Consider the following 16,034-nt stretch of genomic DNA (forward strand, 5'->3'; position numbering starts at 1 on the left):
TTCTCACATGCAAAACACATTCATTCCATTCCAGCAGCCCCCAAAGTCTTAACACATTCCAGCATCAACTCTGAAGTCCAAGTTCCCATCTAAACCTTATCTAGATCAGATGTGGCTGGTGTGGCTCAGTGGTTGAGGGTAGACCTATGAACCAAGAGGCCATGGTTTGATTTCTAGTCAGGACCCATGAGGTCTCGATCCCTAGTGGGAGGTGTGCTGGAGGCAGCCAATCAATGATTTGCTCTCATTATTGATGTTTCTATCTTTCTCTCTGAAATCAATCAACCAATCAATATATAGATAGATCAGATGTCGGTGAGACTTGAGGTGGATTCCTCCTGAGGCACGGATGTTCCTCTCTAGCTGTGAACCTGTGAAACCAGACGGGTCATATGTTTCCACAATACAGTAATGGGACAGGCACGGACAGCCACTGGGGTGGGGCCTGGGCTGGAACTGCGTGCCTAGGGCTTTGCCGGTCTGGGTTGCCTGCCCCCACGGCTCCACTGGGCATTGGCCTTGCCATGCCCCTTGCCTGGGCCCATGTTCCCGAAGCTCTGGGCGCCCCCTGGGGCATCCTTCTGGGTGCCCCAGGCTTGAGCACTCTTCACACAGCATCGCTGGCTTCTCTTGCACCACCTCCAGAATCTTCCCGCCTCTGCCCATCATCCCATTTAAAAAAATATATATTTTATTGATTTTTTTACAACGAGGAAGAGAGAGGGATAAGAAAGCTAGAAACATCGATGAGAGAGAAACATAGACCAGCTGCCTCCTGCACATTCTCCACCGGGGATGTGCTCCCAACCAAGGTACACGCCCTTGACGGGAATCAAACCTGGGACCCTTCAGTCCGCAGGTCGACTATCTATTGAGCCAAACCGGTTTTGGCTCATCATCCCATTTTAAGGCCACGTCCACCTGTGTAAGGTTGGACACAGCAGCACCCACTCCTGGTGCCAGTGTTCTGTACTCATGGGGGGGAAGTGGGTCTCCTCTGGGCAGGTCGGGGTTTGGGAGTGGGCCTGGCCAAGGGGCGGGGGAGGGAAGGGGCTGCAGAGGTGAGGGTTGGCTGGAGCCCTCCTGTCACTGAGCATTTTCCCAGGGTCAGCGGCCAGGTGGCTGAACTGCAAGTGCCTAGCACTGGGCTGAGCCAGGTGAGGGCTGGGTGGGCCCTCACTCCTGACAGGTCCCTCGCACCTCCCCAGGGCACAGTGACCACATGTTGAAGTGGATGAATGGATGGGAAAGGCCTGTCTGTGAGTGACCATCTTGTGTGATGGAAGGCGATGTGGCCGGAAAGGGCTTCCCAGTGGGAGAGGGAGGTGAGCCCTCGTGATTCTCTTGCCCCGGGAGGCCCTCTTGCCCTAGGAGGCCCTCTTGCATACCTTCAGAGCCGCTGGGTGAGGGAGCGACATCATGGGGCGTGCCTTGCCTGCACAGCCAAGGGTTCGGCGAGCCTGAAGGAGGGTGGTGAAGGATGGAGAAAAGACAGACAAGAGAATGAGCTGGATCTGGGTGGATCTTCTGTGCCTGGCTGAGGCCACAGAACAGATGCAGATAACAAGGCTGATGCTTTATTTATAGTTGGGGCAAAAAAGGTATTTACAATGTTCGTGTAAGTTTTGCTTGTTTTGACAGCACTTGCTGCCCCTCCCACAGCCCATTAGCTACCCAGGAAAGATCTAGGGAGCAGTTACAAGATCAAGCCTAATTATGCTCAGAGGGCTGTACCCTCCAAGCTGGGACTTGTTTGTGACTTTGCCAGTAGGTCAGTCTGAGGTCTAACCCTATAACCACTCCCTATAATGAGGTGCTGTTGTGGGGTGACATGTGAGTGTTGTTGTGGGGTGACATGTGGGTGATGTTGTGGGGTGACATGGGGTGCTGTGGGGTGACATGGGATGCTGTTGTGGGGTGACATGGGGTGCTGTTGTGGGGTGACATGGGGGTGCTGTGGGGTGACATGGGGTGTTGTTGTGGGGTGACATGGGGTGATGTGAGGTGACATGGGATGCTGTGGGGTGACATGTGGGTGCTGTTGTGGGGTGACATGGGGTGATGTGGGGTGACATGGGGTGCTATTGTGGGGTGACATGGGGTGCTGTTGTGAGGTGACATGGGGTGATGTGGGGTGACATGGGGTGCTGTGGGGTGACATGGGATGCTGTTGTGGGGTGACATAGGATGTTGTTGTGGGGTGACATGGGGTGCTGTTGTGGGATGACATGGGGTGTTGTGGGGTGACATGGGGTGCTGTGGGGTGACATGGGATGCTGTTGTGGGGTGACATGGGGGTGCTGTTGTAGGGTGACATGGGGTGCTGTTGTGGGGTGACATGGGGTGTTGTTGTGGGGTGACATGGGGTGCTGTTGTGGGGTGACATGTGGGTGCTGTTGTGGGATGACATAGGGTGTTGTGGGGTGACATGGGGTGATGTGGGGTGACATGGGATGCTGCTGTGGGGTGACATGTGGGTGCTGTTGTGGGGTGACATGGGGTGATGTGGGGTGACATGGGGTGCTATTGTGGGGTGACATGGGGTGCTGTTGTGGGGTGACATGGGATGATGTGGGGTGACTTGGGGGTGACATTGTGGGGTGGCTTGGGAGTGACATTCCAGGACATGATCTCCAGCATCATGGCTTTAAGGAAATCATCTCATCCTCAGTGATGGCGACGGTGGCATTAGTGCCGGAGCAAAGGATTTGAGAAAGGGAGACCTGTTCCTTTTCGGGACTTGTCCCGTGGGCGGACAGCTGTGCCTCAATTTGAAACTCTTTGTACTTAGTAGGATCTCTTCCTTTTGGAAAATGAAAGCAGTGGTCGCACGTCAGGAGCGTGGTGACAGGATGTGGTGTGTGCCCGCATGACCTGCCAGTTCCCTCTGGGCCCGGCTGCTGGGTGCTGCTGGACGTGCTGAGTGGGGGTGAGGGGGAGCTCTTTCTCCTGCCCCTCCCAGTGACCTGAGCCCGTGTGAACGGAGCCTGGGGCCTGGGGATGTGCTTGTGCTCCCACACGGCCCAGGCACCCCAACGGAGGGACACGGTTCCGGGCAGACGGAGAAACGGCCGGGATCCACCCCAGGAACCTGACGGGCCCGCTCAGGACCCCTGCCCCCTTCCCCTCTGTGTGTTTCAGCCGTCCTCCCCGGCGCATTCCCAGAATTCTCCGCCGAGCCAGGCTGAGCAGAGCCCGTCGTGGGAGGCTGGAGGCCGTGGAGGCTGGAGCAGGCCGGCAGGATGGAGCCCTCGGCCCTGAGAGCTGGCTCCACGCAGGAGGATGGCTTCGGGGTGCAGCCCCGGAGGGTGGCAGACCTGGGCCGGGTCCCCAGCCTCCGGCGGAGCAGCAGCAGCCTCTGCAGGAGCAGGCGGTCGCAGTACCCCTTCAGCAGCTGTGAGAAGGTAGGCTTCCAGGGGCCGGGGGTCCCAGAGCGCCCTGGGGCCCAGTGACCACGGAGGGGGGTGTCCTGCTGGGCAGAGACCCCTGCCCTGGGGGCTGCAGCCCAGAAAACCCCGGAGGAGAGAGAACCGGAGAGAACAGCAGGTGCCAGTTTGCTTCCCCATCCCACCCCCGAGTGCGTGCACGATCACTTCCTGTTCCGACTGGGAGGTGCTGAGTAAGTTGTCACCCCTGACCCCGCAGTGCAGCCACTTCCTGTTCTCTGTCTGACTGGGAAGCCCCAAGCACGACCCTAGTCCTGGGCCAGGTCACGAGGCCTTGGACAAGACCATGTGGGCTGAGCACGGGTCCTGTCACCGTCCTTGTGAGCCTGCTGACCCCCCAGGACCAGGACAGGTGTCCAGCCCCTCCACACCCCCCACCTTTCCACCACTCGGAGGCGTTCCCCGGAAGCATGCTGACACAGACTGTAGGTGCTGTGCAAACTCAGGTTGGGCCCAAGAGGAAGCGCTTCCGCAGGCTCCCTCCTCCGCCCGAAGCACACACCTGAGCGCCGGGGGTGGCCCTCACCCGTGTGTGGGAGGGCCTGGGTCTCCCATTTCTGAAAAACGCTCCTTGGAGCTTGTGGGGTTGGGAACATCTGGGTCTAAGGAGGTGTAGGATGTGCAGGCCTGAGTGCTCCTGATTTTACCCTCAGCAGGAAAATCTCAGCTCGTGGATCCCTGAAAACATCAAGAAGAAACAATGCATGTACTTCGTGGAAAGCTCCAAGCTGTCTGATGCTGGGTAAGGTCCCTCTCTCTGTCCCCACGTGGAAGGCTGGTGAGAGCAAGGCTGACCAGGGCCTCAGCCGGGCCCGGTCCCCATATGCACCCGGGGTGCTCGGAGCCTCCCGGAGCTTGCCCTGGGGAAGGAGGCTTGCCCGGCCCTGCTTGGCAGTTGAGGTGCAGAGATTTTAGGGGGCTTGTTCAGGGTCTGACTGTGGTCACTCTGCAGCGGTGTTTGGACCCACTGTGGTCGGCGCTCCAGGTTCCTCACCTCGAGAAGAGCTCATGTCCATCTGGATAGTGTCACGGGGCTCGGGGACCGGAAGGGACCTCAGGGAACATCCACAGCTCAGACTTCTCACTTAGGAGGGCTCTGGCAGACCGGCCCACCCTGCCGCAAGGCGAGTGGGCATGGGTAAGGCCACCAAGGCCGCCTCCGTGGCCCCCACCATGGCCACGTTGCCTTGAAGCTGTCGGAAGTTGCTCTCCTGGCCGAGGGCTCTCCAGCAGGGTGCCCCTGAGTTGTGTGAACCTGAGGGCATCTGGAGAGGGACCCCACACATTCCTGTTCCTGGGTGCCCTGGAGTGGCATCCATGGTTTTATTAAATTTACTAGAGGCCCAATGCATGAAATTCGTGCACGGGGTTGGGGGTGTGTGTGTCCTTCAGCCTATCCTGCCCCTCTCTAATCTGGGATCCCTCGAGGGATGTTAAACTGCCCATTTAGACCCGGTGGGATCGGGTCTAAATGGGCAGTCGGACATCCCTCTCACAATCCAGGACTGCTGGCTCCCAACTGCTCACCTGCCTGATTGCCCCTAAGTGCTTCTTCCTGCCAGCCTGATCACCCCCTAACCACTCCCATGCCAGCCTCATTAATGTCTAATTGCTCCCCTGTCAGTCTGTTTACCCCCAACTTCCCTCCTCTGCTGGCCTGGCCACCCCTAACTGCTCTCCCTTGCAGACCTGGGTTGATTGCCTCCAACTGCCCTCCCCTGCAGGCCTGGTGCCTCCCAACTGACCCCCCCCCTCTGCTGGCCATCTTGTGTCCACATAGAGGCAGGATATTTGACCACATGGGGGCAGGCATCTTGTGTGTTGGAATGATGGTCCATCTGCATATTACTCTTTTTTTAAAAAAAAATATATTTTTATTGATTTTTTTACAGAGAGGAAGAGAGAGGGATAGAGATTTAGAAACATCGATGAGAGAGAATCATCGATCAGCTGCCTCTTGCACAACCCTTACTGGGGATGTGCCCGCAACCAAGGTACATGCCCTTGACCGGAATCGAACCCTGGACCTTTCAGTCCGCAGGCCGACGCTCTATCCACTGAGCCAAACCGGTTTTGGCTGCATATTACTCTTTTATTAGATAGGATAGAGGCCTGGTGCACGGGTGGGGGCCAGCTGGTTTGCCCTGAACAGTGTCCTGGATCAGGGTGGGGGATCCCTTGGGGCATAGGGCGGCCTGAGAGAGGGGCCTGTGGTGGTTTGCAGGCTGGCCACGCCCCCCAGTGACCCAAGCAGAGGCCCTGGTATCTGGTACCTTCTACAATTGAAACTTTATTGCCTGGAGCGGGGCCAAGCCCCATGCTCACTCTGGCTGCCATTTCTGTTTGGTTTTATGTATCTTGTATAAATGAAACTTTGTAGCCTTGAGTGGAGGCCTAGGCTGGTCAGGGTGTGTGGAAAGCTTGGCTTCCTCTAGTGAAACCCAAGCCTCTCAACTGCTCTCTGTGGCTGCAGCCATCTTGGTCGGGGTTAATTTGCATACTTGCTCTGATTGGCTAGTAGGCATGACTTGGGGCATGGATGGGGCGTGGCTTGAGTGGAGTTATGGTTAATTTGCATATTACTCTTTTATTAGGTAGGATTGGGATAACGTGGGTTTATAACATTGTATAAGTTTCAGGTATTATGCAACTTCTATAATTTGACATCCCTGTGCTCTATGGTGTGCTCACCATCCAAAATCTAATGTCCAATGTCATTGTGTATTTGACCCTCTTTACCCTCTTCTCAACCTCCCCCTCTGGGAACCACCGTACTGTTGTCCGTGTCTGTGAGTTTGTTTTACATTGTTTGCTCTGTTGTTGTTTTCTGTTTTATATCCCATGTATGAATAACATCATATGGTTCTTGTCATTTTCCATCTGACTTATTTCACTTAGCACGATACTCACAAGCTTCATCCATGCTGTGGCATATGGCAGAATTTTATCTTTTTTTTATGATTGAGTGATATTCCACTGTCTATATGAAACATGGCCACTAAGCTTATGGTTTCAGAGGGGATTTTGTGAACTTGACTTCAAAGGCAAGGAAAGTAAAAAAAAAAACCAGATGAACAAGACCAGCCAAACTAAAAAGCTTCTGTACAGTGAAAGGAACCATCAACAGACAGAAAGGCAACCAACTGAATGGAAGAAGAGATTTCCAAACAATACATCTGAAAAGGAGCTAATATCCAAAATATGTAAGGAGCTCATATGACGAAACCATATAAAACTAACCATCCCATTTAAAAATGGGCAGAGCATCTGAACAGACACTTTTCCAAAGAAGACATACGTGTGGCCAATAGATAGATGAAATGGTCCCCCACGTCACTGAACATCAGGGAAGTGCAAATCAGAGCTCACACCTGTGAGGAGGGCTGTTACCAGTAAGGCAGGTGTGGGTGAGAACTCGGAGGAACGGAACCCTCACCTGTTGGTATTCTTGAAGTCGAACAGGGCATAGATTCTAGGCCGTGTCTCCCTTCCAGACACTCCGTAGGCTGTGCTGTGCCACAAGTGGGCCACACTGGTTCTTACTTCTCGTCACCTGAAGAACTATCTATTCTTCCTATCAGAGGTGGCCTGATGCAGATGCCACCTCTGCCAGGGAGCCCTCCTTGACCACTTCCCAGGGAGTAACCGCTTCCTTCCAGCGCACTCTGGGTAGTTGTCTCCTCGGAGTCCTGACCTCCGACCAAGGCAGAGTCACCTCCTACTCCCCATGATGGACACATAGTCAGCATCCAGCTCATATTTGCTGGATAAAATGGGAGCAGGGTGTCCCGTATGGAGCAGATAGAGGAGGGTTATGACTCGGAATCAGAGGCGGATGATCACTGGTTTCTGGGATGCTATGATACGCCCAAGGTGTTGTCACTAGAAGTGCCGCGTGGCTCTGTGTGGGGTCTACACCCTGGCTTGGCTCCTCCTCGTCAGATAAGAGCTTCGTTTCTCCCAGGTGGTTCTGGGACCGATGCTGAGGGAGGGAAAGTTGCCACCAAGCTCCGGCCGACAGCGTGTGGCTGGTGCCCTTGAATAGACTTGGTGCGTGGTCGGAGTTTCAGGTTTACCACACATTCTGACAACAGACTGCGGGCTTTGCATTGAGCTCTCCAGTCTTAGTTATTTGAAAACAGGCTTATGAAAATAGCCTGGGAGGGAACTTGTGATACACAGGAAGGCTTCCGGTATAGGAATCACGGGTTTCAAAAATGCTTTGAAGACTGTAGTCTGGTTTCTAGTTTATAGGGTTCACTGATGGAACCCTGGCCCCTTCTTTCCTCTGAACTCTGAACCCGTGGAGACATATTGACGGATTGGTGAGGGCTGGGGTGGGGGTTGGGGGAGAGACAGGTTGGATTTGAGGCAGAAATGGGGCTTTCTGCTCCTGTGGTGCTTCTGTCCACTTTGAAGAAGTAGTGCTCAGTATGCGTCTGGTTCTGAAAACTTCCAGAAGCCCCTTTATTAATAAGGGGTTCGATGCAAGGAGATGCTACAGGGAGGTAACAGATGGAGTGGCCTATCGGTCCAGGTGTTACCTGAGAGGGTGTGTGTGTGGTGTGTGTGTGTGTGTGTGTGTGTGTGTGTGAGTGACTGCCTGTAACAGCTTTGCCAGACTGCAGGCAGGGCCCCCGATGGGGGGAAAGCTGTGCCTCCCACGGCTGCTAGCAGAGATGTTCCCATTTCTGCCCATCTAGGCCAAGCTCTGGGAGCCATTCTGACTGGTTTCTGGGTCAGCGGTTTCCATGTGGTTTCCTGCACCGTCAGGCTGGGAAACGCCACGTAGATTCAAGCTCTCATCTCATCAGAGGGCAATGGTCAGAGGAGGGAAAGGAGGCAGCTTGCCACAGGCTGACCGCTAGAAACACAAGACAGTCTGGGGCAGCCCGGGGCCACGGTGTGGGAGCTCAGGCCCTCACCCTCTCTTCCCTGCCTGGGCCATACGTCAGGAGGCCACACGAGGTGTCACCAAAGGTCCCTGCGAGTCTGAAAGCGCCTTGCGTTTGCCAAAGGGTTGGAGGGGAGGGTCACATGGGCCTGTGCTCACAGCCCCGGGACCCCCCCTCCCCCATGAGCAGCAGAAACACGGGTAGCCAGGCCCCACTTCACGAGCAGTGAAAGGACAGCTGGGGGACCAGCACCCTTGGGTTGGGGGCACTCTGAACCACCCTGGGTTCTCTGCCTGGTTAATTTGCATTAATAACATTATAAGTGATTGCCTACCTACATCCTCATTGGACCTTCACACATTTGGCAGGGTTGGTATCGGGAATATATTATTTTTCCCATTTAATGATGGAGGGCCTGAAATTCAAAGCCCCTAAGGTCACACGCTTAGCAAGTGTCCAGACATCTGTCTGCTCCCTCCTGGTCCGGGAGTCTCTCCCGGCATCGTCCGGCTCATGTTTTAGACTTTCTTTCTTTTGGTCTCACCTGTGTCTGGTCTCTCAGGTCATTTGTGAATGATCGGAAAGAAGGAACCTAGAACATTTGTGGACTTGATGTTGGACAAGGTGTCATTGGCCGGGTGGGGCAGGGGTGCCTCCTGACGGCCCCACGTGGCCAGCGCGGACACCGTGGCCGTGGCTGGGGCCTCTGGCTGCTGGGTGGGGGTGAGAGTCCTGGCTCTCTGCGGGGCCTCCTCTGACACCCTCAGCGGGGAGCAGGGGGCCCTCCGGGCCGGTGGTGACCGCGGCGTCTCTGCAGGAAGGTGGTGTGTGAGTGCGGCTACACCCGCGAGCAGCACTTGGAGGAGGCCATCAAGCCCCAGGCCTTCCAGGGCCACGAGTGGGACCCCAAAAAGCACGTCCAGGAGATGCCGACGGATGCCTTTGGCGACATCGTCTTCACGGGCCTGAGCCAGAAGGTGGGAAAGGTTGGTTTCCATCGCCCCGCTGCCCTTTCTGTAGACCAGAGCCCGCCAGCGGTGACCCACAGCGGCCAGAGGTCCGGGGTGGGAGTGGGAGGCCAGCTAAAGCTCTGGGGGCACAGCACCCTCCGGGCATAAGGGATGGGGTGCGTGGGGGCTGCACAGGGCGAACAGGAGACACCTGCTCTCCGCCTCCATGGCCACTGCAGAGCAGGCTGGGGCTGCAGCCCGGGGAGTGGTATCTTCTGGCTGGAAGGCCTGGAGGTTTGCCAGGCCTGGGAGGGCTGGGGGGCACCTGGGCACAGGCACAGGTGGTAAGGAGGTGGGAGGGGATCTGGGGAGGCAGGTAGCAGAGGTGAGAGCTTCACAGGAGGCCGAGCAGGGTGGGGCGGGATCCCAGTGGAACCTCGGACCTCTGGGGGGTCCCTGGACCAGCAGCATCAGTGAGCGTGTTCTTGGCCGCACCCCAGACCTGCATACTTGGGAGCCCACTCACCTGCATCCTTCTGGAGGCTTCTGCCACAGCCCCTGGGCACCACTGCCCTGTGGGGTGTGGTGGAGCCTCTGGGTTCTGAGTCGGATTTCTGGAACCTCTGAACCTCATACCAGCGGGGCGACACCTTCCCCCTTCGCTCCTCTGAGCCGCCCACGTGGCCAGGGAGGGGGAAGCGGGAGAGGGCTGGGTGGTGTCACCCTGGCCCCCGTGTCCTCCAGCCCCAGCGCTGCCCTGCGTCAGCACCGCCGTGTGTGGGTGCACCCCAAGCCCCTGTCCCCTGGAGCTGCTCCCAGGGTGATTGCAGGCTGGCAGCCTCACCCCCGACAGCAGGAGGAGCCCCCGAGGAGCCGGGGCAGGGGGTCTTTGGCAACATGCAATCGGGGGAGGGGGTGGCTCAGAGCAAGAGCGAGGTGTCTGGACACGAGGCTGAGGATAGCTGTCCTCACATGACAGCCAGAGGTGGGGACCCAGGACGGTGCTGCCGTGAGGGAGGTAGCACCGGGTGAGGAGAAGGGAAGACACGCCAGTGCCACCTAAGAGGGGTCAGCGATAGCCACGGCTCTACAGCGACATTGGGATCGGGACCAGGGTCCTCAGGCCTCGGAGGAGTGAGAGGAGAGGGTGCTGTGGCCCCCAGCTGGGGAGCTGGACGGTGTGTGTGTGTGTGTGTGTGTGTGTGTGAGGGTGAAGCTGGCTCCTTAGGCTCCTGTCACTCCTGATGGCCTCTCCTCCGGCCTTCTGGCCTCGGTCTCCCTCTTCTCTCTCTATTCGAGTCCTCCCTGGACATGACCCTTTATACTCATGGGGCCCAGACCTAGGGGTGAGGCACCTCCACCAGGCAGGGGCTCTTAGGCATGGTCGGTGTGGGGTTTTGGGGCCTTGGGTGGTGCCCGCTGACCCGGGGGCTCCTCTGCTGTCTCCTCACTCCCCTGCAGTACGTCCGCCTCTCCCAGGACACTCCCTCCAGTGTGACCTACCAGCTCATGACGCAGCACTGGGGCCTGGACGTCCCCAACCTGCTCATCTCAGTCACTGGCGGGGCCAAGGACTTCAACATGAAGCCCCGGCTGAAGAGCGTCTTCCGCAGAGGCCTGGTTAAGGTGGCCCAGACCACAGGTAGGCGGGGACAGCAGGCCAGACCACAGGTGAACGGGGACACTAGGCCAGACCACAGGTAGGCGAGGACACCAGGCCATAACTGGCGGGTGGAGAAGTGTCTGTTCAGATTCACCCAACCTCACCTGCCTGAAGCACCTCCTTCACCCCCTGCTGCCATCCCTGGGCTTGCTCAATGGGGCAGATGTGGCTCCACGCAGCTCCCGATGGTGGTGCCTGCTGGGCATGGAGAGGAGGTGTCGGTGAAGTGTCTCTGTCAGCGAGTCTCTTTGAACTTACCCCTGAAAATGGGGTTGGAAGCCCTGCAGAGCCGGGCATGAGCGTCAGAAGCAAAGGCCCAGGTGTCCGGTGTCTGCCTGGCAGGGTGCACACCAGGACCCACGGGCCTGCCCGCCCTCCGCTCCTTCCCCAGGGGCCTGGATTATCACCGGGGGGTCCCACACCGGCGTGATGAAGCAGGTGGGCGAGGCGGTGCGAGACTTCAGCCTGAGCAGCAGCTGCAGCGAAGCAGAGGTGGTCACCATCGGGATTGCCACGTGGGGCACCGTGCACAACCGAGAGGGCCTGGTTCACCCCATGGTGAGCGCTTGGGCCCTCCTGGGGAGGGCAGGCTCCGAGGGGTGCTGCTAGGGTCTTAGGGCGCTGCAGCGGGCAGGCCCTCATCTCGGCCTGTAAATGCACCATAGGGGAAGAGGCTGGAAGGAATAAAGGGGACACGGGCTCAAGTCCCCCATGCCACAGACCCTGGTGACCCGGGACAAGCAGCGAGCTTGGCTGGACTCTGGTTTCCCGCTCTAAAATTCTAGGATCGGTTCACAAAAGGTCCCTAACCTGCCACCACTGGTCACCTTAACGGCTGCCCGGATGTGAACTGGACTTAGCAGAAGGAAGTGGCATGGCCAAGGTCACACAAGGGTGAGCACCTGCCATTGCCTGGGACAGTTAGTGACTATACGTGTCATGGCTTGGAGCCACAGGAATGGCCTCCCCTGCAGCCTGGAGACCAGGACTCTGAGATCGGCATCACTTGGCCTAAATCAGTGGTCGGCAAACTGCGGCTCGCGAGCCACATGCGGCATTTGGGCCCCTTGAGTTTTTAGCAAAGGCCAGCTTAGGAGCACCCTAATTAAGTTAATAACAATGTACTTGCCTGTATAGCTTATGTTGAAAACATTTGGCTCTCAAAAGAAATTTCAGTCATTGTGCTGTTGACATTTGGCTCCGTTGACTCATGAGTTGACCGACCACTGGCCTAAATTCAGATGCTGGCAGGGCCTTGCTCCCTCCTAAGGCTGTAGGAGAAGCCTTTCCTGCCTCTCCCGGCTCCTGGTGGCTGACGGGTTTCCTTGGCTTGGAGCTGCATCACTCCAGCCTCTGTCTCTGTGGTCACAGGCTGAAGATGGTTATGGTGGCATTTAGGACCCAGCTGGACAGTCTAGAATAATCTTCCCACGTTAAGATCCTTAACTCGGTCACAACTGCAAAGGCTTTTTCCAAATAAGGCCACACTCACAGGTTCGCGGGGGTTAGGGCCTGAAGTCTCTTGGGGTTAGTATTTCCCTGACCCCCCTGCCCCCACTTCTAGCATTCACCATACAGAACTTCCCGTCCACGTGTCTGACTCTTCCCTGGCCACCCCCAGGGCGGCTTCCCTGCCGAGTACATCATGGACGAGGAAGGGCAGGGTCACCTGACCTGCCTGGACAGCAACCACTCCCACTTCATCCTTGTGGACGACGGGACCCACGGCCGCTATGGGGTCGAGATCCCCCTGAGGTCCAAGCTGGAGAAGTTCATCTCGGAGCAGACGAAGGAGAGAGGAGGTGAGGCAGCGCGCTTCCAGGGGCACCGCAGGCTGGTCACGGTGACGGGGGCACAGCTGGCAGCCACCTGGACGTCCCCCAGGCGGGGAGGGGCGCTTAGGGCACAGTCTGAGCACACGTGGATGTCTTTACACTGAGTCCGGAGGTCATCTCCTCGTGCCCTGTGTAGCCAGGGGCAGGAAGTCAGGGCAGGCCCCGGCTTTTCTGCTTGCGCTCAGGTCAGAGACCATCCTGCAGTCACTTTACAAGCTCGACCTCGGGTAGAACTAAGAAAGGGCGCCCTGGGGCCTGGCATCTTTTCCCCTGTGGATGGGATGGGATGGGTTCTCGGACAATGGGGGTCAGAGACGGGGTTTGGGGTGCGGGCAGGACCCGGGATAACAGAGGCTCTGGCTCTGTCCCTGGGTTCATCAGGCACCATGAGAGCAGAGGTTCTCAAGCTTTGCTGCACAGCAGAGTCCCCTGAAAGGCTTGTCAGTCACCCCCCGGGCCCGCCCCTGGTCTGTTCCTGCACAGCAGAGTCCCCTGGAAGGCTTGTCAATCACCGCCCCAGGGCCCGCCCCTGCTCTGTGACTCAGGTCTAGGTGGGCAGCAGCTGCTTCTAGGCTCCCAGGTGACACTGGCTTGCTGGTCAGGGCCACCCTCTGGCCCTGCTTGGACTGAGAGACCAGGTGGGAGTGTTAGGCTGGAGTGAGTGGGGACAGTGTGATTGCGGCAGCTCTTAGAGCAGGTTAGCTGCTGGGGAAGGATTTTTCTAACGGGACCCCTGGCTGCAGGCTGAGGAAAGGCTCATGGTGGGGCCAAGGGTCTGGACAGAGGACTGAGGTTTGGTCCCCGTGGTTCGGATGCTGTGCTCCCGGGCCACACGGTGCGTTATGCCCACCTGCTCGAGGTGTCCCATGGCCTGCCCAGACCCGAGGCGCCATGAACGGGCTGCAGAGAAAAGCAGGGCGGTCATGTGGTGGAGCCATCACGAGGCTCTTGAATTTGCTCTCTTATGTAGGACAGGCAGATGACATGTGACTCCACAGCGTCAGCCTCGTTTACTTATTTTATTGTTAATTCTCATTCAAGGATATTTTTTTATTGATTTTTAAGAGAGTGGAAGGGAGAGGGAGAGAGAGAGAGAGAGAGAGAGAGAGAGAGAGAGAGAGAGAGAGAGAGAGAGAGAGAAACATCGATGTGAGAGAGATACATCGATTGGTTGCCTCCTGGAGGATTGAGCCTGCAATTGAGGCATGTGCCCTTGACCCGAATCAAACCTGAGACCCTCAGTCCACAGGCTGACACTCCAACCACTGAGCCTAACCAGCCAGGGCTAGTGTGTCAGCCTTTGAAAGCTGCTGAGCACTGTGACACTTCCTCGCTATCAGCCTGGAGCTGCAGGGGGTGGGGCAGCACCCCAGGCGGAGCGGAGCCCCACATGCCCTCCCTGGGGCTCTGTGCTTCGTCCCAGGTGTGGCCATCAAGATCCCCATCGTCTGTGTGGTGCTGGAGGGAGGACCTGGCACGTTGCACGTAAGTACTGGCCAGTGGTTAGGGGCCCCTGGGGGTCAAGTCCGGCTTCAGGGGGGACAGCTGACCCAACGCTGTTCCCAGCATCCTATTGGTCACTGGCAGGAGAGGGTGAGGAGCTGCCCCAGGAGATGGAGAAGGGGCGGCCCCCATGCGGTGGGCCCTCTCCAGGTGAGGGGGGATGGGGCACTAGCTATGGCCCTGGGCGATGGACCAGTAAGAGGGGCCCCAGAGGGGACTGCAGCAAGGATGGAGTGACGGTCCTCTGCCTCCAGGACCAGGGCAGCCACGGGTGTGGCAGCTGGACATCACGGAGGTTCCTCAGCGGTGTTAACGTGCTGCCCACGGACCTTCATTCTGAGCCCACTCCCCAGTGTGTGGCTCACCTCGTCCGTGGCACCTCCGTGCAGGAACGTATGTGGCGGCCCAGCCTGCCAGTTTGGGGCAGGAGCATAGAAAACGTCGTTAAACGTTCCGTCACCCCAGGAGGTGAAAGTGAAACTCAGGGGTTTCCTGGGGCGATAGGGACACATCTGGTCCTCACGCCCGCCATTCTCAGGCTCCTCCTCCTGGTTTTCCCGCTCATGGCACAGCACCTGCTCCCGGGCAGGCATCCTGCCACTGGGTTAGGGGCTCCTTCCCGGAATTGCAATCATGCTGGGTCCTTGGGGGCATGTGCCCTTGGCCAGAATCAAACCTGAGACCCTACAGTCCACAGGCTGACACTCCAACCACTGAGCAAAACCAGCCAGGGCCAGAGTGTCAGCCTTTGAAAGCTGCTTAGCACTGTGACACTTCCTCTGGCCCAGGTGGCGCCCCGTCTCTGGAGATGCTCTGGTGTCCTGCTCTGGAGCCGTTGAGAGACAGGTCTGGAGGAGATGGTGTGTCAGCGGGACACTCCCCAGCATCTCAGGATTGGCCGTCTCCCCCTCAGAGCAGGGGCTGCTGCGGCACTGATCAGTATTCCCAGTGAATGTCACTAAAGCCCTGAGCTCAGGCGTTAAATGCCGTCAGAGAGTTCCCCTTTTCGGGAAGCGTGAGCGTGGCGAGGGACCGGGTCCCGCTCACGGTCGGCCCCTGACTTGCAGACCATCTACAACGCCATCACCCACGGCACCCCGTGCGTGGTGGTGGAGGGCTCGGGCCGCGTGGCCGACGTCATCGCGCAGGTGGCCGGCCTGCCCATCTCCGAGATCACCATCGCCCTGATCCAGCAGAAGCTGGCCGTGTTTTTCCAGGAGATGTTCGAGACCTTCACCGAGGGCACCATTGTGGAGTGGACCAAGAAGGTGAGGCGGGCCGGCCCGGTGGCCACCGGGAGCTGCTGGCTCCCAGGGGCCGGTGGCCTGATCCATAGGGCCGGGGCGTGAGCGATCCAGAAACAGAGCCCCAGGGGCCTGGGTGGGCACGGGAGTGATCTGCAGAGGGTGGGGGCTTCGAGCTTGCGGGTAGAGGGCCCCGGGCAGGCAGGCGAGCTACAGCGAGGAAGCACGCTGTCCTGCCGAGAGGGCGTGCCTGGAACCTGTCACCCGCAGAACTCCATGCCCAGCTGGCACACTGCAGGTCAGGGGCTCCTGGGTGGGAGGCCAGGATGCTGGTGCTTGGCCAGGAAGGGAGCAGAGGAGTGGGGAGCTGGGATTAGGGCAACCAAGGTGCTGCCTGGTCATGCCCACCCCGAGCCTGGGGGGCTCAGGGCCTCTCTGTATGTTCATGGAGGCTCTCCGGGGTTGACTGGACGGGGAGGCAGGCAGAGCATGTATAGA

The 16,034-nt window shown here is 58.1% G+C and overlaps 1 protein-coding gene across 11 annotated transcripts in view; it reads left to right on the plus strand.

Moving 5' to 3' along the window:
* TRPM2 (transient receptor potential cation channel subfamily M member 2) overlaps positions 1 to 16,034 on the plus strand; it is a 56,832-nt gene that overhangs the window by 4,509 nt on the left and 36,289 nt on the right. For 7 of the 11 annotated variants that reach the window (XM_084872077.1, XM_084872080.1, XM_084872073.1 and 4 more), the window contains exons 2-9: positions 3,142 to 3,404; positions 4,100 to 4,188; positions 9,159 to 9,327; positions 10,753 to 10,933; positions 11,346 to 11,512; positions 12,576 to 12,756; positions 14,213 to 14,274; positions 15,360 to 15,560. In XM_084872077.1, coding sequence (XP_084728203.1) covers positions 3,243 to 3,404; positions 4,100 to 4,188; positions 9,159 to 9,327; positions 10,753 to 10,933; positions 11,346 to 11,512; positions 12,576 to 12,756; positions 14,213 to 14,274; positions 15,360 to 15,560 — 1,212 coding nt within the window. In that variant the 5' untranslated portion in view covers positions 3,142 to 3,242. Of the gene's footprint in view, positions 1 to 2,845; positions 2,930 to 3,141; positions 3,405 to 4,099; positions 4,189 to 9,158; positions 9,328 to 10,752; positions 10,934 to 11,345; positions 11,513 to 11,821; positions 11,849 to 12,325; positions 12,449 to 12,575; positions 12,757 to 14,212; positions 14,275 to 15,359; positions 15,561 to 16,034 lie in introns of those variants that run through there. The other 4 variants (XM_084872079.1, XM_084872081.1, XM_084872074.1 and 1 more) reach the window with 4 other exon arrangements.

The sequence above is a fragment of the Pipistrellus hanaki genome, assembly GCF_964339955.1.
Source record: "Pipistrellus hanaki genome assembly, chromosome: 2".
In the NCBI taxonomy this organism is placed as follows: Eukaryota; Metazoa; Chordata; class Mammalia; order Chiroptera; family Vespertilionidae; genus Pipistrellus; species Pipistrellus hanaki.